Genomic DNA, 26,559 nt, shown 5'->3' on the forward strand with positions numbered 1-26,559 from the left:
GAAGCTAAAATAGGGAGAGCCGGCATTCACATTTCCCTGGCACACCAAGAATCATCCAAGGTTGTATAGAGCAGATCATTCATCAAACTCCCCCGAGGAATCCAACCCTTGCGTACAGTATGCAAGTTTTACTTCAAAGTGAATAGCGAATAGCGGAGTAGAGAAATAACTTTGCCAGAGGTGTGTGAAAAGAAGCTTATCTTTTTTGACACCATTTCTAGTGGTGACCCAAAGCTCCATGCCCTGAGACAGTGATGAAAAGTAGGGTCAGCAATTGTGACCACGGAGGTCCTGGGAAGAAAACTTATATGGCTAGTTTAGAAAGAGCACTCTTCTCATCACATATTCTGAGAGCCGGTTTATCTGGGGTTGTGAGCAGCCAACAAGGCTGCTGGCTGGCCTCGGAGGCAGAAATGACCGTGTGGCCTGAGATAAGTCACAGTCACTTCTAGGCAGGGTGCGTACAGAGGACCCCTCAGAGCCACGGTGAGATAGGCTGGAGGCAGCAAGAAGGTGGTGGCTCCTGACAATGAAGAAGTTCATCAGCTCAGAGCTTCACAGGATTAAACAGGGCCTCAGAGAGGAGCTGGCCCAGTCCTCATCAACACATGACTCTCAGTATTCCCCAATAGCATCCAACCTGTGCTTTGACACCTACAGTGCCTGGAAGGATTCCTCTTACTGTTTGTTCATCAGTGAGCAACTTGGCCGTCGTGTCCTTGTGAGCTCCAGAGAAAGCTTGGCTGCGGTAAAGCCAGTCCTATAAAGGGAATTATCACTGATAGGGTTGATCATGTGCTCTCTGCAGGCATTTCATAAATTTTCTTGGTGAATAATTTCGACAACAATTAGGAAGGGGGGAGCTCAATGAGGTCATATGCCTTTCCCACCCCGCCCCCACACACACCATGCCATACACACAATTAAGTGAGATTCGCTTCTTGGTCCAGGGGACCCCAAAGCCACATTCCATCTGCCATCAACTGCTAAACGCGATTGGAAGAGTTCAGGATCCGCAGATTACAGGTAAAGGCAGAACCTCCTGAAGCATTGTTTGCAAGAAGTATGACTTACAGATATATCATCACTGAAGTCAATTTCATCCAAATCCAGGTATTCAGGGGCTTCCATTATTCTTCTTTGCACATTTTGAGTAAAGTCAAATGTTTATAAAAGCTCTGGAAAAGACAGAAGCAAAAAAGAAAAGCCAAAGGGTTACTAGCTGTTTTACAACCAAAAATCCTAGGTCTGTTTAAACCAGCAAAATGAGTAGGGTAACTGGGTGCTAGCTCATTTCCTCTCTTTGGATATTACCCCAGGCCTGGCTTTCCAGAAGCAGGAAGCACAGCACCTCAGGCTCCCCAGGGAGCAGCCAGGGTCCTTTGTTTCACCTAGGTCTGTATTTGCCTGGGTTTGCTAGAGCCATAGCTCGGGTCAGACACTTCCCCGCTGACCAATATTAGGAGGCACCCAGCCCACAACCAGCACTTACCGCACCCTGGGTGAAAGCCTCAAAATCTTAGGATATTCACCCTATTCCCCTGTTTACTGCGGGCATAGCCTTGGAAGCTGCACACGGCGCCGTAAATACCGGCTCCCCACAGGAATGACCCAAGTACACGACGGAGACCAACTAACCCACAGCAACGGATGCTTCAGACTCTATAGTACAACGTCCAGTTCCCCCACCCCCGCACCCCCAATGCACAAAAAGGATCCAGGCAGAGATCGAAAGCACAGAGTCTGCGCACTGCTCCCAGCTCTTCACAGCTTTGCCTGTCTGTGCCACGGTGACCCACGCAGGCGCCAGAATGTCCTCAGTCAGCACTTGCCTCGGGGCTGCCCGCGGCAATCCTTTAAATCTGTCAAGGAAGATGCATCACCTCCCAGTTCATTTTCCCATCACTTATCATCATCACCATTGGCGGTGGCAGTGGCACCTACAGATGTCAAGAACAGAAATATAGATCTCCTGGCGGTGCCTGAGTGCACAGCATCTCCCGCACAGCCGCCTTGGAGATGGAAAAAGACCGCATTTCCAGGAACTTGTCTTTGGTATTACAGAAACTATCTTAGGTACGCAGACTGGAGCGTCGGAAATAATTTAGTTTTTCCCTCGTTCGGTTTTCTAATCAAGGGGTATCTTGATGAGATCAAGAAATAAGACGACTAAGGAATACATTATTGGAAAGTGGAAATAAATCCAGGCTGATAAAAATGGGTTTCTTAAGTGTAAGACTGAGAGTGTAAAAATGCCTGTTTTTGAAAAGGGAACTCTTACTCCGGGGGCATTGCTTTCTCATTTTGAGGCATTCTTGTTGTTGTTTTTGTTTGTTTTTAAGTTACACAAATGGTTTAATTACAATAAATGGGGGGGAGGGAATCACTTGCTATCCATAACTCAGAACCATCAGCTGATTTAATTCTCAGTATTTCCTCTTCTTCTCTTCCCGCATGCATATACCATTTTTACACATATATTTAAGCTTATTTATAAGTTTTATGTATTCTCTTATTTATTATTTATTTTGTGTGTGTGAGAGAGAAAGAATGAGAGGTGCAGGGGCAGAGAGAGAGGATTCCAAGCAGGTTCTGTGCTGTCAGGGCAGAGCCTGATGCGGGGCTTGAACCCATGAACTTTGGTATCTTGCCCTGACTGAAATCAGAATTGAATGCTTAACCAACTGAGCCACTCATGCACCTTTCACATATTTTTAATTATAATGGATACAGAGCTGATCCAAGAAAGGATAAGGATGTTACTACCATGTTCAAATGAGATTACCCGTTGAGAATTTTTTTTAATGTTTATTTATTTTTGAAAGAGAGAGAGAGAGAGAGAGAGAGAGAGAGAGAGTGCGAGCATGAGTGGGGGAGGGGCAGAGAGAGAGGCAGACACAGAATTCAAAGCAGGTTCCAGGCTCTGAGCTGTCAGCACAGAGCCTGATGTGGGGCTCGAACCCATGAACCACGAGATCATGATCTGAGCCAGTGTCAGATGCTTAACCGACTAAGCCACCCAGGTACCCCTAAAAGTTCTTCTGAAATCACGTTAAAGTTTAAAATGAAAATGAGGGGTGCCTGGGTGGCGCAGTCGGTTAAGCGTCCGACTTCAGCCAGGTCACGATCTCGCGGTCCGTGAGTTCGAGCCCCGCGTCAGGCTCTGGGCTGATGGCTCGGAGCCTGGAGCCTGTTTCCGATTCTGTGTCTCCCTCTCTCTCTGACCCTCCCCCGTTCATGCTCTGTCTCTCTCTGTCCCAAAAATAAATAAACGTTGAAAAAAAAAAAAAAAAAAAAATTTTTAAAATGAAAATGAAAAGAAAATTAATTTGTATTTGTTATATACATATATAATATTGCAAATCAAGATTACATATTAATATTATTAACAAAATTGTAATAATTTCACAATAATTATGTTAATTATCCTAATAAATAATGGATTTTAAATAATGACTATTAATACATGCTGCTAGTATATATTTATATATCTAATAATATAATATTTGTTATATATATATATCCCAGATATATGTATATATAGATAGATAGGTATATACATATCCAGAAATCTTAATGTTTATAAGAAATCTTAAAAGAGGTCCTTAAGTAAATTGCTTGTACAAAAATATATCACTTCAATCCTCACAAAGATGTGCAGAGAAAAATATACACACTCATACTTGCAAATTACACAAAATAACTTTCTCTTCCATTCTGGTGGATTCTGGGACAACCCAGGCTATCTGGATTCTAGCTCGTCAGCTAACAGACTTTCTTCCAGTCTAATTTCTTTTCGCTACATCTGTGCTCCACGTTGAATTGTTGACCTACGGACTCTAATCCTATGGTCTTGGTGAACACATGATAATAGTGGGGGTGAGGACGACACACAGACAAAAGCATATCACCAGAAACGTGGATACATGGGGAGAAGCAGCAGAAAACCATGCATCAAAGCCAGGGATACAGTGGATCTCTAAGTACCTAGAAATACAGACCACATATAAAACGCGTATGAACACGTCTTACCGAAGCAAATTAACAAGTAATCAGTGAGCCCCTATTTGAGGTGTTCTGATGATATAAAGAGCAATATCTACTCTAGTGCAGCCATTCTAATGGGACACAGCCAGTGGATGATATAAAGCATGACGTTAAAGCAGACAATCTTTACACTACACTTGGAGATGGTAGTGAGATTCTTTTTTTGTTTTTAATGTTTATTTATTTTTGAGAGAGAGAGAGAGTGGGGGAGGAGCAGAGAGAGAGAGAGAGGGAGACAAAGGATCCAACGCAGGCTCTGGGCTGACAGCAGAGACCCCAGATCTGGGTTCGAACTCACAAACCTTGAGATCATGACCTGAGCTGAAGTTGGACGCTTAACTGACTGAGCCACCCAGGCGCCCCAGCAGTGAGATTCTCTATTCCGTAGGCCAGAACACAAGTTATAAGAGTTCCAGCTCATGAGAGGAAGACCTCAGCCACTGCACATAATTATCTTAATGGGCTGGGTGGTCCAGACTCAGATCAAGGGGTCAAGGCATCCAGGACCCTTCTCTACTCCTAATGGGCTTCCAGATGCAGTCATCTCCTTAAGATGCCTTATTTTCTCTACCTCCCAGTTCCTCTTGTCTGGTTTCAGTGCTTCTCTCTTTCCAGGGGCCACCTTGAAAGTGTTACATCCTCGTTTGTAAAAGTGCGGAAATGCCCATGGTTCCCGATCCGGCCACGTTCCCAAAATTCATTGCTCCTTTTCAGTAGACAGCGAGGCTACAGTTGTCCCAAGGGATCATGACATTGCCCCGCCCTCTGCATCTGCCCTTCCACGGGGCACCTGGCATGGCTGGACACTCCCTTCCGGGGAATTCGGGATGAGATGGGAAAGTATGAGGTCAGCTTAGAGCGGCTGCGGGTAGTCTTCCAACACGATAAGGAAACGGAGCTGGGCTGTGGGCGCTTTTCTCATCCTGCTCTAGGGACACCGTCCCACTGCACACACCAGCCCACGGTGGAAAGCAGCGGGCCCCCTTTCCTGACCACATGCTCTAAGGGAATACACAGCTACAGAGGACACACACAGGATGCCCCCGTGAGTGGAGTCTAGCTCACAGATGTGATGTGTCTGGCCCTAGCAATGTTTTTTAAAAAAACCGAGTTAGTTGCCAATTTGTAGACCTTGGGTGATTTCACATAAAATTCTGGATTTCTGGCTTTGCTTTAAAAATATCTGAAGTTCTGGCCAACACGGATCCGTATTCCCCATGACAACAACTGGCTACAGCTGAGCTGCCTCAGAGACAGGCTTGTGCTCCCCAGTTCACCAGCTCCTCTTTTCTGCTCTCCTCTCTGAGCCCTGCCTGGCCTTGGGGGCATCTGAATGTGTGATCCTTGGAAGGAATTCATTATGAAACAATAAGGACCATCACCACCCCTTTCTGTTAGTGCCTCCTGACAAATCATGTTTATTGCATTTGTATTCCAAGATCAAATTTGTATTCTGAGATTGTTTTAAATTCTCATGCCACAACAGCAACAATTTCTTACAAAAAAAAAAAAAATTACCAGCTTGTTACGATTCATACTTTTGTGGAGCCTCCGTTTGCTCTAAGGTCTGGAGAAAGATAACCTCCACCAAGGTCGTAAAATGTTGCAAGGTGGGGACTGTGTTTCCTTCACTTCACCCCGGAGGAAGGAAGGGTTCTTGCTTTGTTGAAATTGGTGTTGGAGATTTACGGGGAGCCACTTCACTGTTGTGACCAGAGGCAAGGGTGCCAGCTGTGTCAAGTGCAAGCACACACACACACACACACACACACACACACACACACACACACACAACCAAGGCCACCCTCCATCTGGCCAGGCTAGCAGCTTGGATGCAAGAGAGCTAACCTTATGCAGGGCCGACCAGAGTGGGTTTGCACTTAGGTGAAAAATATTTTTCAGCCTCCCCAGAAAGGGCAGTCGAGCTTAAAATCCTTTACATGAAATTTTTATTGCTATGCATCATAGTTGGCCTTGGGCCCCTGTGAGATCTCGAAACCGGTCATTTATAAATTTGTTCTCTTCCCCCTCCCCATCAGCCCTCACCCTCCAAGCGGCAGTCACCTGTCCCAGATTCTCTGAGGTCCTAAGGGCTTTCTTTTGTAATGCTGTCCCCCTTCACCCCACACACCTAATATTTTTTTTTTACGTTTATTTCTTTATTTTGAGAGAGACAGATAATGTGAGTGGGGGAGGGGGAGGGAGAGAGGGAATCCCAAGCAGGCTCTGCGCTGTCAGCACAGAGCCCGACGTGGGGCTTGAACTCATGAGACTGTGAGATCATGACCTGAGTTGGACGCTTAACCGACTGAGCAGCGCCCCAACACACCTCTTACAAGATCTGTCCGCCTTGGGTACTGTTGACTGGCTGAAATCATTCCCTTTCAGTCTCAGCCGGGCTTTTCATTTCCCTTTATCAATGCCAGCAACTTTCAGTTTGTTACTCACTGAGGCAGGTAGGCTCTGTGCTTAGTTTTTTTTAAGGTCTGGGGAAAGATGGAAGACGGAAGGTAGTCAGTGAGTGACAGAGCAGAGAAAGGTAAAGGAAACAGGTTTTAATGGTTGAGTGCTACCAACCTCCGTAGGAAAATTTACAGGAGGGAAAAAAGAAGTGAAATAGTAGAATGTGGAGACACGAGGCTAGGCGGCTGGGACCTGGAGGCTGTGCAGAACCTGTTGGTGACACATTTCCCCCTTCTTTTATTACTTCCCCAAAAGTAGTGGGAGAAACTTCACCCAAACTCTGAGTGGCTGCTCAGCTAGAGGAGATAAAGAACAACATCCTGAGCACCAACTGTTCACCATGTATGGAAGGAGTTTTTCTATTCTCATGGCGTTTTGATAATCTGCCAGGAACAGAAGTCCCTCCAAGTGCCTATTAAAGTGTACAGAGGGGCTCATGGCCCTAATGGGTCTATCAACACCATGTCACCCTCTCATAGGGGACCTCGGGGATGGTCCAACTGTTTCCTTCGAGGGAAGGCTCAATCTGGGGCAAGAGCTCAAAGTAACTAAGACCAACTGGATAATAAAAGGCAAGCAATTTATTAAAAAAAAAAAAAAGCCTTCCCTCACTCTAGTACTGTGCTGATCTTCAGGTGATATTTTTAACTTTTTGGTTGTGACTTGAAAACAGGCTCTAAAAGTAATTCAAAATGAAGGCTTCCAAAAGTCTGTTGGATGATGGCATCATCAGTGGAAAAAGCTTGGAAGGGCCAACAGAATTTCTGTGAGAAATTACCCTGACTTAATGGACACATTCCGGTGTGCCTGGCTCATAAAAGACTCACGGATTTGTGACTACAGTCACACGTTACCTAAACTGCTCTACCGAAATTCTTCTTAAAATGAATTGCCTCACTCCATTTTACAAGGAGTCAGCATGGACTCATTCTGGAGGCTCACGTTACACAGATCTCTCCTTTTCTGCCAAAGTCACTACTGCTCCGTTTACCAGTTTGCTACAAGGCTTGGTAATTAAACCCAAGTTGGGCTTGTCAAAATAAATGAGCAGAGTGCTTTGTCGGGGATGAGGTAACCTCACTCGATTTGCATTACAGCTGCTTTCTTTGCTCTTTAACTCACCAGTACTTGGGAAAACATAGCAGCCTACATCCCTACACACACACGCGTGCAGGCACGCATACACACACACACACACGCACACACACGCACAGAGCCAAATCTGTACTGGGATACATTTTCAGTTTGAAAGCTTGCACATTCGATACTGGACTTACTTCCTTTATTATAACAAGAGCTCCCCCCCACCTCCCAAATCATACACTAAGTACTGGAAGGCATGGGTGGAAAAAAGTGAAATATATGAAATGTCGTCCCCACTTGGCTCAGTAGCTTGGTTGGCAAGGAAGCAACTCATTCCAAATGTTGGATTCAGTTTCTTTGACTCTTTGATTCAACAGTGGCCAGAAGCATGGCAGTCGCTAAATGCCCAGTCTTGAAGGAGAAAAATGATAGAGGCAAGAAATTTCTACTGGAAAGAGGCAACTGAAGGAGAGCCAAGAAGTATACACGAGGGGTTAAGGCAGAAAGCATGAGCTCTGGAGATTTCATCCACTTCTTCATTTATGAACTATCCCTGTAGGTAAATTCTGGCTAATAATACACTGTTCTCCACACCCGTACAGGGCACGCAGTCCAAGGTGACACAGAGAAGCAAACAATTCCTGACAATAAAATGTAGTCCTTGTTGAGAGAAATAAATACACAGGAATCCTGAGACACCCAACCTAGACCCTGGAGATGAGGCAGTCTGACCGGGATGGGTAAGGTCTAAGCTGTACACTGAGGAACGAGGATATGAATGGTGAGGGGAGCTGTAGGACTGCGGGCGGGGGGGGGGGGGGGGTAGGTGTCCCAGGCAGTGATTACAGCGTGGGCAAAGGTGGAGAGTTCTTGAGCAGAATTTCCAGAAAGATGGAGAACACCAACTGAACACCTACTGCTGTTGTGCTCCAAAAAAAAGGGGTCTTGAAGGGTGGAGGGCAGAGGGGTAAGCTGGGGTGGTCAGGGGATTATTTCCAAAGCTGGAGTGTAAACACAGCACATTTTCTTAGAGTATTACATTTTCTGGCACGCTTGGAGAAAATACAAGTGAATGTTTGCCATCAAGCAAGAGACTTCACCATAACAAACTGACCCGGCTGCTCTAGCTCCTAGGGGAGGGCTGCTGATACTTCCTGTTTGCCCACAGGAACAGTAGTGAAGCAAAACTTTGCACTGGGGTCTAGGTCTGGTGCTTGGTCTGGAACAAACTTTACACCCAGGGCCTGGGTGCTTCTACATCTACTTTCCCACTTATGTTTCATAAAGGCTCTGAAAGACAAATATCTTTAGAATTTCTTTTGTGGAGATAAGGAAATCGAGGCTCAGAGAGGTTCTATAACTGCCTCATAGACACACAGCCGGGGCTGTTGATGTTCAATTGGCTTTTCTCCCTTTTCCCAGTTTGCCAAAACTGCAGTGTTAAACTGTGCCTGTATCAGACATTTGACGTTTTCTTTTTATTTTAATGTTAATTATTTTTGAGACAGAGACAGAGCGTGAGTGGGAGAGGGTCAGAGTGAAGGAAGGAGACACAGAATCCGAAGCAGGCTCCAGTCTGAGCTGTCAGCACAGAGCCCGACATGGGGCTCTAACTTGTCAACCTTGAGATCACGACCTGAACCGAAGTTGGACGCTCAACTGACTGAGCCACCCAGCCGCCCCAGACATTTGATGTTTTCAAATCACTTTTAATTTTTTTTTACATCTGACTTTATTTATTACAACTCTGTGAGGAGGCAGAGGGTATATATCATGGTTTTCAATCATATCCTTTCCATTTTACAGATGGGAAAATACAAGAATAGTTTGGCCAAAATTAAGTACTATTAAGTAGGAGAAAGGCAGCTCAGACAAGCTATTTCCTACTAATTCTGGGACTCTTCTAGTTTGCCCTCCGGCTTGCTCTGAAACATGGGCATGTCTTTGAACCAACTAGGTCAGAGTTCCCCACACATGCTTAGCCCTTAATTGTATCACTTTGGGTGCTCACAAACTGCAATGCCAAACAAATTGCCCTTTCTCCTCTCCAGCAGAGTCTAAATAGAAAAAATAGCAGGCATGATCATCATCATGAGAGAAAAGGGTACAGATCTTTTTCCACCTACCATCCCTTACCCAAAGAGATCCCTGAACTGGTCCATAAAACATTATATTGCATAGCTAGTTGGTTTAATACTTCGACTTCGTCTTCAAAGGAAATGATTATGATGATCCTTCCTTATGTCTTATTCAAAAGGCTAGGTAAGATATTGGAGAATCTCACTCTGGAGAAACTCCAGAGGTCAGGGCTGCTCTGACAAATCTTCATAAAGATTGGTCTTTTTGTAGTTTTGAGCATTAGCTTATAGTTCAAAATTCTTGCAAATAATTTGGGGGATCATTTCATTATTTCTAAAATCTAAAGGCTGACAATGAACTTACACTAGAACCTAAGAGCTTGATAAGACCTTAGTTTTTAAGCCTAGAGGCACTTTTAAATCTGTGTGTGTGTGTGTGTGTGTGTGTGCATGTGTGTGTGACAGAGAGAGAGAGAGAGTTAACATAAATTTAATATTTGATGGGGCACCTGGGTGGCTTAGTTGGTTGAACTTCTGACTCTTGGTTTCAGCTCCGGTCATGATCTCATGGTTTGTGAGATCGAGCCCCGCATCAGGCTCTGCACTGACAGCGTGGAGCCTGCTTCAGATTCTCTTTCCCTCTCTTTCTGCCCCTCCCCTACTCTCTATCTCTCAAAGTAAATAAATATTATAAAAAGAAATTTAATATTTGAAATTCTTTCTGGAAAGAGGAAGGAGAGAAATCTATGCTTATAGTAGCTGCCCAAGACAAAATAATGTATAATAGAAAAAATAGTAACACACACATAAACACAAGAAAGTGATAACATATTCGGTTCTACATGCCACTTTTTTTTTTCAACGTTTATTTATTTTTGGGACAGAGAGAGACAGAGCATGAACAGGGGAGGGGCAGAGAGAGAGAGGGAGACACAGACTCGGAAACAGGCTTCAGGCTCTGAGCCATCAGCCCAAAGCCCGACGCGGGGCTCGAACTCACGGACCGTGAGATCGTGACCTGGCTGAAGTCGGACGCTCAACCGACTGCGCCACCCAGGCGCCCCTACATGCCACTTTTAAGAAGGCCAGAGGCAAGCTGTTATGTCCTGAGACAGAATAAGGAGGTCAAGACAGCCGGTGTTCGGAAAACTCAGTCTCATGTGGCAACGCTAAGGAAATATCTAAGCTGGAGAAGAGAATATCCTCTCCCTCTCATAATTTTATAAAGAGCCACCATGTAAAAGGAAGATTCGACTCCAAGGGCAGATCTTAGAGGAAGTTTCAGAAACACCCATTTCAGAAGACTTCTTACCAATGGGGACTGCAATGGGCTTAAGTGGAATGGGCTGCTTTTTGAGATCATAACCATACCAGCAAGAAACTGTTCATCTAGAAGTTGGGAAGGATCCTCCAGGAGCCAAAGATGGGAATCCTGCATTTGGAAGGAGGAACAGAAGATCTCCTAACACGAAGATTCTGTGTGGGCTGATACGGCAGTGGGAACCCCCCTGAAATCAAACCAGGATCTCAGGACAGTCCTGACCATCTCCGACCCCTCTCCAGGGTCCTTCCATGACAGTCCTGTCTCATCTGCCACCCTGATCCCACAAGGAATGTGAATGACTTATGGAGGTTGAGAGAGAGTTAAAGAGAAAAATAGTTTTTAAAAGGGAATTGGAATGTTGTTCATTCACTGAGAATATGATTTACTCTTGGTGGTAGATGAAAACTTATCAATTCTACAACGACAAAACTATGACCTAATAAGGCCCAAACAAAAAAGAAAATATCTGGGAAGAAAAAGGAAACATTTCTAGCACTGGGAGATAGAGCCTGGACCGTAGCCAGTCGTGTCTTGCACCGGCTTCTGGAAAGGAACTATGGAATAATTTTGGAACTGGATCCCCTACTCAGTTATGTACAGGAAACTATCCAATTCCAAGTTCCAAAATTTCTGGCGCACCTGAAGTGGTCATGCTTTACTCTTGATTTTGCAAAGATTGTTTGATTTCTAGAGTGGATTTGCTTGGCAATTATTATCGAGAATGTATGGAACACAGATGACAATCTCGATTCCCTTTTAGACAGGAGTAGATGCAACAGCACTATGCACAGAAAGCATTACGGACTACATCAGGCCTGTTATCTTGGCTTCCTTCTCCTACCTTTCAGTGTTTGTAAAGATTAAACTACCAAGCAAGACCAGTGTTCTCAAAGTTCAGCCCACATGAGAATGATCTAGAAGGCTTATTAAAGCAGGTTTCTGGATCCAGCCCCGAGAGTTTCTGATTCAAAAGGCCTGGGTGGGAGGCCTGGGAATTTACATTTCTAACAAGTTCCTGGGCAACGCTGATTCTGCTGGTCCCAGAACCACATTTGAGAACTGCTACCTAAGATCAATGGCTCATCCCAGCCCTGGCTACATCTGCACTTAATTAAAAGATGGTGACCTCTTCCCCACTCCCCCACCTCCACAGATGTTAACTTCATTATACAGGATCCATGCCGAGTGCCCTTCTGATTAAACTGCCTCCGTGGACTCCAGTAAGCATTTCCCATGAAGACCACCCAGAAAACTACGAGGTCTTAAGCCTGTGTGTGTGTGTGTGTGTGTGTGTGTGTGTGTGTTTTAATTCCCACTGCTATACAAGGGACAGATGCCGGCCTATGAAACTCTACAAAATTTAGGCCTTGGTTACTTTAAAATTTCTCTTCTCCATAGCACTTTATGGCCACAAAGATGTTCTAAGTTTCTCCTGTTAATGAGATCCAGGTTTATAATTTTAGACGCAGCCTTTTTAGAGCAAGAATCTCAATATAGGGATATCCAGTCACTAGAACTACAGTATTATAAATCCCAGGTCTACTAATAGAGGAGAATGAAAAAAATGTAAAAATCTAATGAGAATTAGTGTAAAATTCCATGTTTATACAATATGTATGCATTAGAAGATATTTAAAATAATTACTCATTGAATCTGAAGCAGTCCAAGTGGCTATCCTGGCTAACTGCGAAAAATAAAATCCTGGCCATGTATTTTTAATCATGTTTATAATATGCTTATTTTTATTGACTCCAAGTCCAGAAATCAGATTATTGGGAAGATTTTATCAATTCTTCCAATTAGAATGTACCAATTTAATAACCAAAAGAGGAAATAAACTCTCCATAAAATAAATGTTTTTTTTTTTTCCTGAAGAAGAGTACTCTCTGATATGTAGGCAATTAAGCAAGCATGGTAGGCTCAGCAACCAAATATTTGCATGTCTGTGCATATACGCAGACTATGATTTGGCAAGCACTAATTCTCTGATCCAATGCTTTCAACTATCCCTAATTTACTGAAGACACTTAGAGAAAGGAAAATGAACACAGTCTGTTTCCTGCTGAGATGAGGTACTATGACTAAAAGTGCAAAAACTGAATGCTGCATGCTTAACTAATGATTTTCAATACGTGGCAAAGCATGTTAAGAAAAACACGAGATGAAAACATGAGATTACTGTCAAGCACCTTCAGGAATTCCGCTAGGAAGTATCATCCTCAGTGTCAATAATATGCCGTTTTTGTTTTTGTTTTTTTTATTAAAAACATTTTTAACATTTATTTATTTTTGAGAGAGAGAGAGAGAGAGACAGAGTGTGAGCAGGGGAGGGGCAGAGACAGAGGGAGACATAGAATGTGAAGCAGGCTCCAGGCTCTGAGCTGTCAGCACAGAGCCCGATGTAGGGCTCGAACCCACCAACCTTGAGATCATGACCTGAGCCAAAGTTAGACATTTAAGGAAAGGAGCCACCCAGGCGCCCCAACAGTATGCTGTTTTTGAATGCAACGCCTTGCAGAGAGTACATACTTTATATATTAATTGTTACAATGAGTTTATTTCCAGACTATGTTCCTTTGTTGAGTCCCTCTAGAATTTCTATATTCAAAATCTTGGCATTGTCCCAAAGGACAAATGTTATGATGCCTATTTTTCTTCAGCTTCTAATAAGTAAGTGTTTGCGTATCTTCTTACCACTTCCCTCAGAGCTCTGATTTCGGGGAGAAGGGGGTCTTTAAGCCCCCTTGCAGAAACTGTCTAGGATGAGGGCTAGGGAAGCCTCGGCTGCACCTTCTAGGACTGGGGCCTGCTTCCCCGCTATTAAAACTGAGTGTTTTAGCTTTTTTAAAGATTTTTAAAAATGTTTTTTAACTTATTTTGAGAGAGTAAGAGAGAGTGGGGGAGGGACAGGAAGAGGGAGAAAAAGGATCCCAAGGAGGTTCCGCTCTGTGAACACAGAGCCCAACGCGGAGCCCCAACGCACGAACCGTAAGACCATGAACCTCAGACGCCTAATGGACTGAGCCACCCAGGTGCCCCAAAACTGAGTGTTTTAAACCGATGGTTACCAGAGGGGAAGTGGGTGGGGGAAATAGATGATGGCGATTAAGGACGGCACTTGTGATGAGCACCGGGTGATGTATGGAATGCTGAATCACTACACAGTACAGCTGAAAGCAGTACAACACTATACGTTAACTATACTGGAATCAAAATAAAAACGTAATCAAAAAAAAAAAAAAAAAACAACTGAGTTCTTTTCCATTAAGCATATGGAGGAAGGGTAACCTTTGCAGGCTGTGGTGTGGGCTCTTCCTCTTTGGGACCACAGAGGGACACCAACTTCATTTTGTAATTCACCAACATAAGCGGGAAAGGACTGAGAGCCGAGAAACCTGAAGAGAGTGCTGTGAGAACAGCTGGAAAAAAGACACAGGCTGCCAAGTCTTTTAAGAAATAGACTAAGATAAAGTGAGAAATCCAAAGTGGAGTGATCAGCCACATTAATAAAATACTGAACTTGGCCCCTCTAAGGATTTCAGTTTCTGAATCATCATCTCCAATCCAGATGTCGCCATATGTCATTTTCTTTCTTTCCAAGAGGAGGAAAGACATCCAGAAGCAGACAAAGACTAAGGTGGCTAAAGGAAGAGTATCAATCAGAACCAAAAATACTTTCCCATAGTAAAAGGCTACCTGCTTGTTTCCAAAGTCTGTGAGACAATCCACGTAAATCCTGTTGGGAGACAAGGGGTCTGTATCATTTCCTGCACTCCGGTGTTCGGATTTTCTGGTATAAAGCAAAACGGGAATGTATACTGCCACACCAGCCACCCAAAGCACGGACACCACCTTCAAAGAACGCTTCTGATTTTCCAGATTGGCAGACTCACTCGAGGGGTGGACAGTCTGGTAAAGCTTCCGGTGGTAGGACAAGGCAAAGTGTAACGTGAACCAGATGGCCAGGGAAGTGGTCAGGCTTGCCGTGAAGTGCAGGACTCTGCAGCCAGCTGAATCCAACACGAAACCAGAAGAATAAACAATTTTCATGACATTCACCACCGCGTTTTTAACGAGGTGGACGAATAGAAGGCTGAACATCAGAAGATGGGATGTCTGTAACCGGCCAGGGCTACATCTCCTTGTAGAAAAAAATAAACACACGTTTCCGACAACGCTCACAAGGATTAGAACGGCACAAGCGGTGATCTCAAGGACGTCCGCAGATGGCTTCATGGTAAATAGCAACCTGGTCCTCTCAAATGTCTCCTCCTCAAAGCTGAAGTCCTTAGGCATTTGGGAGGACTTTTTAGGAGACCTGGGTTTTTTGACCCACTATGTTGACAACACTGATTAAGGGTAGAACACGACCTGGTATCATCCGGACAATTCTGAGATGGTCTGTGACAGAGTCCTGCTTGCTCCAGCGATGGGTGGCGGAAAACACAACAGCTTCCCAAGAGGAATTTGTTTTATCATCTCCGGGGATATAATGAGATTGCAGAAGTTCTAGGTATCACCACCTAATTAAAAATTCTCAGAAATCTATTTATAGCTACTGTAATGCAATTTCCTGGATACGATGTGGTATAGTTTTCAACAACCATGGGAGAGAAGAAAATTAAATACGTGTTAGCAAAGGAAAGGGGGCCAGAGATTGAAATGACCCTCTCCAAATCAAAGAGGTAGCGTATCTGAATAATAGTGAGGATTTCCAAGTAAGAAAATGACAAGTTACCATTGACGGTACCAAGTCACGTTCATGAAGCACATCAGTTTTCTAGCATCTTTACCATTTTAACAAAGCAGGAATACGATTATTGATTCTGATGACTTCATGGCGTTGTTGCTGACCTTACAAAAGAGATGACAGAAAATACTCTCAAAGGAAGTAGGGAAGGGAATAAAGAAGGAAGAGAGGAAGGCAGGGAGGGAAGAAGACACTTTTAGAAACACAGGCATTACGTCCAGGACCAAATCTCTAAACTACTGATTAAAGAAACACTCTGACAATTGGGAAGTGATGAGGGGACCTCCCCACTACCCTGAGCACAGAAGGCTAGGAAAAGATTTCTATCCTAAGTATGGTTGGAGAGTGACAGAGCAAGGACAGAAAAATGGCACCGAAACACACTGCTCAAGTAATCTGGCATTAATTCACTTTCTGGATGAATTCTGTGGGCGAAATATATCACAATGATCCATTCTGGGGACAAGCTACTTTCCCTCGACTGTATTTACTCATAAATTCTGCTGCCAATCATTCCACTCCATACCGTCGCCCCATCTGCCTTGGGCTACCTCAGGAGTACTGGACCCGGCCTGCCTCGACTTCACCAACTGTGGATGCACACTCTTCCCAACTCTGTGTTCAGTGGCTTCATGTTGGGAGCTTGGCATTAGGCATTGGGAGAGGGAGAGAGAGTATTTACACATCATGCAAATTATCAGATGCTACAAATCAGAGCTTCTGGTGAGGGACGCGAACTACATACTCTCTGTATCTACATTATACTAGGACAACACTGGCCTGAGCAAAATATACCAGAGAGATATGAAATTCGCAGATACTTTATGTAACAGTAAGACCGGTATTTGGTACACACTAGCTCTTTCAGGAAGGGTACATGTGAGAGATTTATGGCAGCAGTTAGGTAAGAAAGCTTCCGCCAGGGGAGGTGACGCTTGGGGGTGCTGACACTTCCTATTAAACCCCCTATCTCTAGTTGGCTATTCAGACACACAGCCGTCTAAGAGTGCCCACACCACATTGCTGCTCTTCCCTAAATATCTATTACTTCAGTGTTAAGTGGAGTCAGTCAAACAGGTACCCTGGCGTTTCTCATGATACTAGTAATAATAATAATAATGAAAAAGAATAATGGTAATAACACAACAGTACTGCTCATTTTGGCTACCGTTTATTTCATACCGACTTGAGCCAGACACTGTGTTGGTGTGTTCCTTTACAAATATAATCTCATTTAATACTTAATATCATTCTCGTTTCACTGATGAGGAAACAGAAGACCAGGCTGGAAAGTAAACTGCTCAAAGCTACTGAAAAACGGGGACAGGAATCCAAGTCAGGTATGATGGATTCCCAAACCACCGGTTCGTGGGCCTGGTCTCTCCACCTGTGCTGTCAGAGGATGGATTTTCTGTTGAGTATTCTCCATCTTCCCCTAATGGTTTACGATAAGTATACCCAACATATACAGCCTATAAAGAACTGCTTTTGAGGGGCGCCTGGGTGGCGAAGTCGGTTAAGCGTCCGACTTCAGCCAGGTCACGATCTCGTGGTCCGGGAGTTCGAGCCCCGCGTCAGGCTCTGGGCTGATGGCTCGGAGCCTGGAGCCTGTTTCCGATTCTGTGTCTCCCTCTCTCTCTGCCCCTCCCCCGTTCATGCTCTGTTTCTCTGTGTCCCAAAAATAAATAAAAAACGTTGAAAAAAAAATCTAAAAAAGAACTGCTTTTGAGAAGAGTTCCCTCAGGTTTATAATACGAAGTCATGCAGATTTTCAGACCACAAGGGTCTTTTCCCTCCTCCGATGATACATGTTATGGGTGCTTATACTTCGACATCCATAAAGATCTTTAAACACTCTCCACATCAGTTCCTGCTGCCTTACTTGAAAGAGAAAAAGGCTGTTGCCAGCATGGGTGAGCCCTCCCACTCCAGATCGTATTTAAGCAAAGGCACAATGACCGCCTGGAATGAATTTGTAGAGCAGGCAAGAACCACCCTAAACAGCAGACAAAATATAATTATGAGACTGTAATTGTAATTTGAAATTTGATTTTGGGATAATACATAAAGAAACTGTGTATGTGATGCTATTTCTCAAACAGGCCAAATAGTAACAATTTTTATGCCAAATAACATTGACTTCTCAGAGCTGAGGGTAAAAAAAATGTTTTATAAGCCTCCCCCACCCTCCCTCAAAAAAATAAAGGGTTATGTAAACATTGTCTTTCAAAGGATTAGCAAACATGTAATATGTTCCTTTGCATTAGGGCAACAGGGTAAAATAAAAGTCATTTTTTTTCCTTTAGCGTTATTTCTATACTAGAGAAAAAACATACATTAAAATATAAGGAGGGTAAAATTAACTTTTGTGACTATTGTCTTGACTGCTGGAGAGTACTTTTCTTGGCCAACTACACACAGTAGGGCTGAAGAGAGACACTCACACTAATGACAATGCATCCCATTCCCAGCATGGTGCTCAACTCTGGGGAGGAACACCCACTGTCATAGTCCTGCCTTCAAGAGGCAAAAAATGATCTAGTCATAGGAACGCACTCATGAAAATTTATCCATTATATATATATATAATGTTGTATTGCACATATAATACGTGCACACATATAAAATGTTATACCATTATAAGATATATTTAAGTAATTATTAATAATTAATAAATAAATATTAGACAGGAAAGTGATCATGAGTCCAAGCATAAAACATTCACAGACAAGAGGGGCTCCTGTGGGCAGGGCTACTTTATTTTATTTTTTGAAGAGAGAGAGAGAGAGAACGAGCAGGGGGGAGGGAGAGAGAGAATCTTAAGTAGGCTCCACACTCCAGGCCTCTTGCTTCCAACAGCTCTTTCCAAAAGGGAAAGAGAAGGGAAAAAGCTGCCCGAAATCATGAAGCAGAGGTGCTAAGAAGCCTGGGTGTCAACTCCGGGGATCCCAGAGAGCCTTGGCAGTGAGCTTCTGACAGCACAAAGCCCATCTCGCAGCGGCACGAACACGGCACAGAGCACGGAGGGCCCCGGCCGCACTCCTGCGTCCTCTGCCCAGGAAGGTAACTGTCACATGTGTACTTCAAGGAGGGAAGGAAAAAATCTTCCTTTGGAAATGGAACACGGGCTCTGCCAATCCAACTGCACTGAGGTCATCTGAGAACCGAGGAGTTCAAAGGTTCTCCACGGCTTCCATTTACTTTGGCATAAGATTTAACAGAAAAGAACTAAAGGGAAATTTATATGGCCCAGGCTGTTTTCCAAATCGCAAACTGCTAAAGTTACTTAGATTTTACTTTAACTCCCAATCACATGTAAAGTGGTTCAGATGTAAATGTTTTCCGTGTGGCTAAGGGCAATCTAGGTTTCCTCAAATGCACATGTGCAGTTCTAATATTAAAGATTTGGATTCAAAAGTCTCAAAGAACTTCGAGTTCCCCTTGATTAGAGACTGCTGTTACTTTATGCAAGGTTGGGTCCAAGGAGGAGAAAAAAAACACGCTGCCTTCATTTGGACGTTAGGTTCTCACAGTAGCACTAAGATAAACAAACTTTGCAGGCTGAGGGAAGGGCATTTATTCCTTTAAATTGAGTATGTAATATAAATAAATGTCTTCTAAGAAGAGATGCTTGAAACTTGATTCTAGGTCTGATTCTATACAAGGGCACTAATTTATTTCAACGAAGATTGGTATAGTGCATATTGGGAAGGGCATGCCTTCTGGAAGGCAGGGCTGATCTAACCAAGCAGGATAATTCACTAAGGCACAGAAAGCTGCTGCTTGAAATTGTCTGATTTCTTCACTGGCCAGGAGCAAATTGATATTTGCATTTTTATATACAGCAAACTGGAGAGAATTACCAAATCTTTTACCTTGTAATCAATGGCTGCCTAAAGTTATTTTCAATTCTCGATAAGGCAGTGATTTTGTGAACAGCCAGGGTATGACTAAAAACCCCTAGCTCCAAATTAGAAGTGAATGAAATGGAACTTCAGGCTGGTTGGGGTCAGAGCAATTAAATGGTAATTGCCTTTTAGATACATTAATGTTGCTAATTATATTAGTGTGCTAAGTGCTGGGAAATGTGGATAAGGGCTCCGGGCCACTGGGGTGGGGAAAGGGAGCTAAGATTGATTAAGCCTGGCACTGAGCTGGATCCTTCACACACGTTTTCTCCTGAAATTCTCACAATAACCTACAAGGTATTATTAGCTTCAGTAATCCTGAGAAACTTGCCCAGTTGGTTCCAGCTGATATGCAACTGAATCAGGAATTCTCCAAGGACTGCATGGCTCCACAGAGCAGGGGGGTGGCAGGGCCTTGAGTTGGAATGGGGAGAAACACTGGATTCAAATGCTGGAAGAAATTTGGTAGCAGAGGAAGATGAGAGAACTTGAGAACCAGGCCTTGATGGAAAAGTCTGTAAGTGTAAAGACCCCAGTGGGCCTTTCCTTACTGTATATAGAAAGCAAGAGCCCAGGATAGAATTCTGCTCCGTGGGCAGAATCTGGAGAAGGATGATATCAGGGTATGGAACACTGGGAGCACAGGATCTCCCACCATAAGAAGATGATTATGGAACACAGGAAACCCACTTAGCACCTCAACACCAGAGGTGCCAGAAAAGAGGTCCCAGGTGTCTGAGGCTGAAAGGCCTGGTCAACTAGGAAGTAGAGTGGAAGGGCCAGTGCCGCTCTATCTGAAACTCTCTAGGCGAATCTACGAGAATGACAAAGGCTTGTGCCTAGGAATCTGACGTCAGAAGCCCTGGGTTAAATCACGTATGGGTTGTGAATGCTTTGTCGAGGCATATCTGCTCTGAGTCTTAGGCTCCTAATAAGGATTTTCCAAGAAACAATGAAATATATATAGCTGTGTGTGTGTGTGTGTGTGTGTGTGTGTGTGTGTGTGTGCGTGCACGTGCACATGTACAAGTGCACACATCTATGTTAGTATGCATATGTGCATTTCTGTTTACACATATAGCTAGGAGTGATCATAGTGTCAATGAAATTGTGAACCCAGGCTGAAGGTGGCAGAGTGTTTTACAACTGCTAGTTTTGTATTGATGTCCTAAAATCACACAGTCAAGGAGGTGCTTTCTGCTTGTAAGTGGAAGGTGTTATGTGGCTCTTTGCCAAAGGCTGGACTTCTGAATGCACTGTTTCTGCAACATAGGCTCAGTTCCTTGGCAAGCAGCTGTGGAAAATTCTAGGAACTTCCCCAGGCCTGACTCCAGCCCTGAGACCTTGGGTCTCTACCTCTACTCAATCCTCTAAAGATAAAGCCCATCTCTGGCTGTATGCACCTGACCACACACATCCTCCCCTCTCTAGCACAACAAAACTCATCTCAGCTTTGGATTCTGTTCCATCTTTCCCCCCGCCCCCTCGTCCAAACAACTCAAAAGAGGCATCTACTTTGACTGTTGCCACTGTCCTGTCTCCTTTTCTTTTTAACTGACCACAGTTGAGTTTCTACTTTTTTCCTCTGGAAATGATTTGGAACAAGATCATCTCCTAAATACTCAATCCAATGACCACTGGACCGGTCTGACATTTTTTCTCTTTGCCCTTTATGGCTCCAGTATTTTTGCTCCCTGTGGGTCCAAAGTCTTGGTTTGCTTCCTAGTCAACCACTGACCCCTACATATACAGACAGCCTCCTGCTCCTTGATATCCCTCTTTGGATGTCGCACAGGCCTCCAACTCCAACAACCTTACTCGGGAGACCATCATCCTCTGCTCGGCAAAGGTTAGAGACTTGGGTATCATCCCTGTCCCCTCTCTCTGCTTCACCTGACATTCACTTATTGCATCAAGTAACTATTTATCCTTACCATCCTTCTGACCATTTCTTATTACAGCTTCCTCTCATTGTTTCTTGTTTGAATGAATAGAGAAGAACAAGACAAAAGGCCAAAAAACTAGTACATTTTTCATTCTTCAAAATCATTCCCTGCATCTATACAACTGTCCAAGTGACTTAAAACACAAAGATGGCCTATTGAAAATACCTGAGTGTCTTCCCACTGCCCATGGGGCAAATGGCCAGTTCTTCCATCAGTCATAAGGAACCATTTTGGGGCCCTCCTGCCAACCTCTGACTCATGCTGGAAACTTTAATGAGGCTGAGATTCTGTGCATATTCCATGCTGCTCCATGTCCTGTGGTGTTGTTGGCTTATGCTGATATCTCTGCAGATATCCTCCTCCTCTTGTGATCACCCCAAAACCTCCAAACCCCTACCTCTGGCTTTTTGTTGGCCAATAAATAGTGCAATCACTTGCCTATTTGGTCTCAGATCCACTCTCTTGGATAACTATTTCCTGAGCTCCTCTGCCAGCTGACTGGCTTCCTGGTAGGTCTGGGCAAGCGCAGGCGTGGGCAGAAGATGAGAGGGCAGGGAGAAGGGACATGGTAAGTGTCTGTCTCTCTAAATACCTATACACATCTATATATCATACACACACACACATGCACACTGGCACACACACAATTGCCCTGCTATAGGCAGTGTCTCCTATAGGTGATCAACTCCTACAAGGCAGCGTCATTAGCATCATTCTCAATTGTGCTAGAAGGAATGGTCACCCTCAGTTGAAGGTGGTAACAGACCACCTTCTTTTGCCCTTACAGCCCTAGGAGTGGTGGTGGCTTCCCTGCCTTTGCTGATCACAGGACTGTTTTATCTTGCTTAGGTTATGGTTTCAGCCCTTCCAGCAATGCAGTAACTAATGCTCTATTTTAATTTCCCTCTGTGTAAAATTTCTGGAGTGGTTTCTGTTTATTGTGATTTCACCCTGACCAATTCACTTAGTTTGCCCTTTTAAACTACTCTTATACACTTACCTTGGGGGTTATGTAGGAAGTAACACATAAGGAAGTGTCCAAATCTACACCTGACTTCAAGTTTAGAGTCCATGCCTGCCTCTTCCTCTGTGAGAAATCCCCGAGAAAATTATATTCAGTGTACTTACAAGAACTTAATATTAACTGCTCATGTTTCTGCCTACTTCATGATGAGATCCTTTGTCTTGTCCACCATAAGCCATAGGACTCAGCACATACTGTGGCATATGGAAAGCACTCAAGAATTTAGCAAATGAATAAAAAAAGTCCACTGAATGAAGCAGTGAAACCAAACAGAGATATTTTTATAAGAAGCTAACTTTAGTTTAGCCACACAAGGCATCCAAAATTTTCTGTACCAGGACTGTACAAAGTCTTACCACAAAACAAATCATAGTTTATTTTTTATTTTAAAAATTTTTTTTTCAACGTTTATTTATTTTTGGGACAGAGAGAGACAGAGCATGAACGGGGGAGGGGCAGAGAGAGAGGGAGACACAGAATCGGAAACAGGCTCCAGGCTCCGAGCCATCAGCCCAGAGCCTGACGCGGGGCTCGAACTCACAGACCGCGAGATCGTGACCTGGCTGAAGTCGGACGCTCAACCGACTGCGCCACCCAGGCGCCCCACAAATCATAGTTTAATATAGTTAAAATAAATATAGGACATAACTACATTTGGGGGAATAGCATGTATCATGAAAATCAAAGTCATTATCCCTCAAAATTTAGGGTTCATGGTTCAAATTAGTTCAGAAAGTAAGAAAAAGATGGGTGTTTGACAACAGTGAACACACCTAACAAGGCTGACCAAAGGTTAGGGGAAGGCAACAAAGCAGGCAGGAATCAAAGGGGGACAAAACCACCAATGAGAATGACAGGTTCTTCTGAGAATCACTTTAAGTTCAAACTCTAGCCTTATACAAATGTTTTACATCTACTTCTTTTTACTACTATACTCTTCTGTGTTTCCTTTCATTAGAGAATACCAATGAAAACTATTATTTTAAAAATTAATTAATAGAAGAAAACTTCCTCAACTTAAAGAATGTTTACAAAACGCTGCAGTTAACATTATACTTAAATGGAGAGACTTAAAGCTTTCCCACTCAGATCAGAAATAGGCAAAGAGGTTCCTTCTCACCATTACTTTTCAACATTGTACAGTAAGTCCTACCTGATGCAATTAGACAAAAGGAAATAAAAGGTATAAAGATTGGGAAGAAAGGAATAAAACTGTTTTTGTTTGCAAATTACATGATTGTCTACTTAGAAAATATGAAAGAAGTGACAGAAAAACTCCTAGAACTAACAAGCAATTACAGCAAGGTTGCAGGATATAAGGTTAATATACAAAAGTCGATAGCTTTCCTACATACCACAAAGAACAAAGTGGAATTTGAAATTGAAAAAACAATATCAGTCACATTAACACCCCCAAAATGAAATACTTAGGTATAAATCTAACAAAACATGTACAATATGTATATAAGGAAAACTACAAAATACTAACAAACAAAATTAAAGAAGAGCCAAATGAGAGATACTCCATATTCATGGATAGGAAGATTCGTATAAATCTAACAAAACATGTACAATATGTATATAAGGAAAACTACAAAATACTAACAAACAAAATTAAAGAAGAGCCAAATGAGAGATACTCCATATTCATGGATAGGAAGATTCAATATTGTCAAGATGTCAGTTCTTCCCAACTTGATCTATAGATTCATTGCAACCCCAAACAAAATTCAAACTAGTTATTTTGTGGATACTGACAAACTAATTCTAAAATGTATATAGATAGACGAAAGACCCTTAACAGCCAACACAATATAGACGGAGAAGAATAAAGTTGGAAGACTGACACTGCCTGATTTCAATACCTACTGTTAAGGATATTGTAATCACGACAGGGGGGTATTGGCAAAAAAGACTATACAGATCAATAGAACAGAAGTGGGAGCCCCAGAAATGGATCCACATAGTCAATTAATCTTTGACAAAGAAGAAAGGCAATACAATGAAGCAAAGGTAGTCTTTTCAACAAATGGTGATGGAACAACTGGACATCCACATGCAAAAAAAAAAAAAAATGAATCTACATCAAATTTTATACCCTCCATAAAAATTAACTCAAAGTAGATCACAGACATAAAATGTAAAAGGCAAAAACTATAAATCCCCTGGAAGATAACATAGGGAAAAACCCAGATAACCTTGGGTATGGTGATGACTTTTTACCTAAAACACCAAAGGCACAAGCCATAAAAGAGATTAATGATAAACTGGACCTCATTAAAATTAAAAACTTGTGCTCTGTGAAAAGACTGTTTCAAGAGGATGGTAAGACAAGCTGCAGACTGAGAGAAAATATTTATGAAACACACATCTGATAAAGAACTGTAAGACAAAATAGCTGAAGCACTCTTGAAACTCAACAAGAAAGTAAACAACTGATTTAAAAAAAGGACTAGAGATCTTAAAAGACACCTGACCAAAGAAGATCTATAGATGGCAATTGAGCATATGAAAAGATGCTCCATTTCATATAGTATCAGGAATATGATATTAAAACAATGATGAGATACCACTATACACTTACTAGGATGGTCAAAATCCATAACACTGACGACACCAGATGCTGGTAAGGATATGGAGCAACAGGAACTTTCATTCACTGCTGGAGGGAATGCGAAAGGGTACATATTGGAAGACAGATTGGCCATAGTTACAAAACTAAACATATTCTTACCATGAGATCCAGCAACAGTGCTCCTTGATATTTACCCAAAGGAGTTGAAAACAATGTCCATACAAAAATCTGCACTGGGATGTTTGCAGCAGCTTTGTTCACAATTCCAAAACTTGGAATGGCCTTCAGCAGGTGAATGGATAAATAAGCTGGCGTATATTCAAACAATGGAAAATAATGCAGCACTAAACACCAGTGAGCTCTCAAGCCATCAAAGGACACGGAGGAATTTTAAATGCATATTACTAAATGCAAGAAGCCAAACAGAAAGTCTACAGACTGCATGATCCTAATCATAGGACACTCTGAAAAAGGCAAAATTATAAAAAGTTGATTCGTTGCCAGGCATGGGAGGTACGGGGACAGGGATGAATGGTCAGGGTACAGAGGATTTACAAAGCATTGAAAACAATCTGGATGATTCTGCAATTGGGGATACATATCATTACACATTTGGCTAAATCCATAAACTATACAAGACCAAGAGTGTAAGGTAAACCGTGCACTTTGGATGCTTAAGATCTGTCAGTGCAGGTTCATCAGTTGTCACAAATGTACCATTCTGATGGGGATGTTGATAACGACGAAAGCTATGCATGCATGGGGTCAGGAGGTACACAGGAAATCTCTGGATTTTCCTCTCAATTTTGCTGTGAACCTAAAACTTGCCTAAAAAAAAATCCCAAAAAACAAAAACCAAAAACCAAACAAACAAAAACCAAGTCCTTTAGAAAATACTAAATTATCTAGCACAATATTACCAGCTTACAAGTTAAGGAAATTACTTCTAAAAGGAACCAATGAGCGGCGCCGGGGTGGCTCAGTAGGTTAAGCGTCTGACTCTTGATTCCGGCTCAGGTCATGATCTCACAGTTGTTGAGTACAAGCCCTGTGTCAGGCTCTGCAGTGACAGAGCCTGCTTGGGATTCTCTCTCTCTCTCTCTCTCTCTCTGACTGCCACTTGCTTGTTCACTCTCTCTCTCTCAAAATAAATAAACATTAAAAAAATAAATAAAAGGAACCAGTGATTCGCTTAATTAAGGTCATAGAACTTGCTCATGGTGTGCTGGGGAAGAGAAAAGAGGTCTCCTGAGTTGTTCTGCCTACTACATGTTTTGAATTTATCAAAAATTAAATAAATAATAGGGATACAAATAAACGAAGTAAAATGAGTGGGGAAAACAGTTATTTTTTTGACATT

General features: G+C 42.9%; 2 protein-coding genes across 8 annotated transcripts in view; both read right to left on the bottom strand.

The window, feature by feature from the left end:
- Positions 1 to 26,559, bottom strand: part of SNCAIP (synuclein alpha interacting protein) — a 164,857-nt gene that overhangs the window by 74,843 nt on the left and 63,455 nt on the right. For all 7 annotated transcript variants that reach the window (XM_086705501.1, XM_086705506.1, XM_086705495.1 and 4 more), the window contains exon 2: positions 1,075 to 1,178. In XM_086705501.1, coding sequence (XP_086561627.1) covers positions 1,075 to 1,131 — 57 coding nt within the window. In that variant the 5' untranslated portion in view covers positions 1,132 to 1,178. The remainder of the gene's footprint in view (positions 1 to 1,074; positions 1,179 to 26,559) is intronic.
- On the bottom strand, positions 10,741 to 17,233 carry LOC147584523 (uncharacterized). Its single transcript, XM_086705484.1, has one exon. The coding sequence runs from the start codon at positions 15,290 to 15,292 to the stop codon at positions 14,261 to 14,263; it is 1,032 nt and encodes a 343-aa protein (XP_086561610.1). The 5' UTR covers positions 15,293 to 17,233; the 3' UTR covers positions 10,741 to 14,260.

This window comes from Puma concolor, chromosome A1 (genome assembly GCF_028749965.1).
Source record: "Puma concolor isolate L17-30 chromosome A1, mPumCon1.1.hap2, whole genome shotgun sequence".
NCBI classification, from domain to species: Eukaryota; Metazoa; Chordata; class Mammalia; order Carnivora; family Felidae; genus Puma; species Puma concolor.

Bases quoted from the DNA above. Each gene is read 5' to 3' on its own strand.
- LOC147584523 (XM_086705484.1), bottom strand. From the start codon at position 15,292: ATGCCTAAGGACTTCAGCTTTGAGGAGGAGACATTTGAGAGGACCAGG.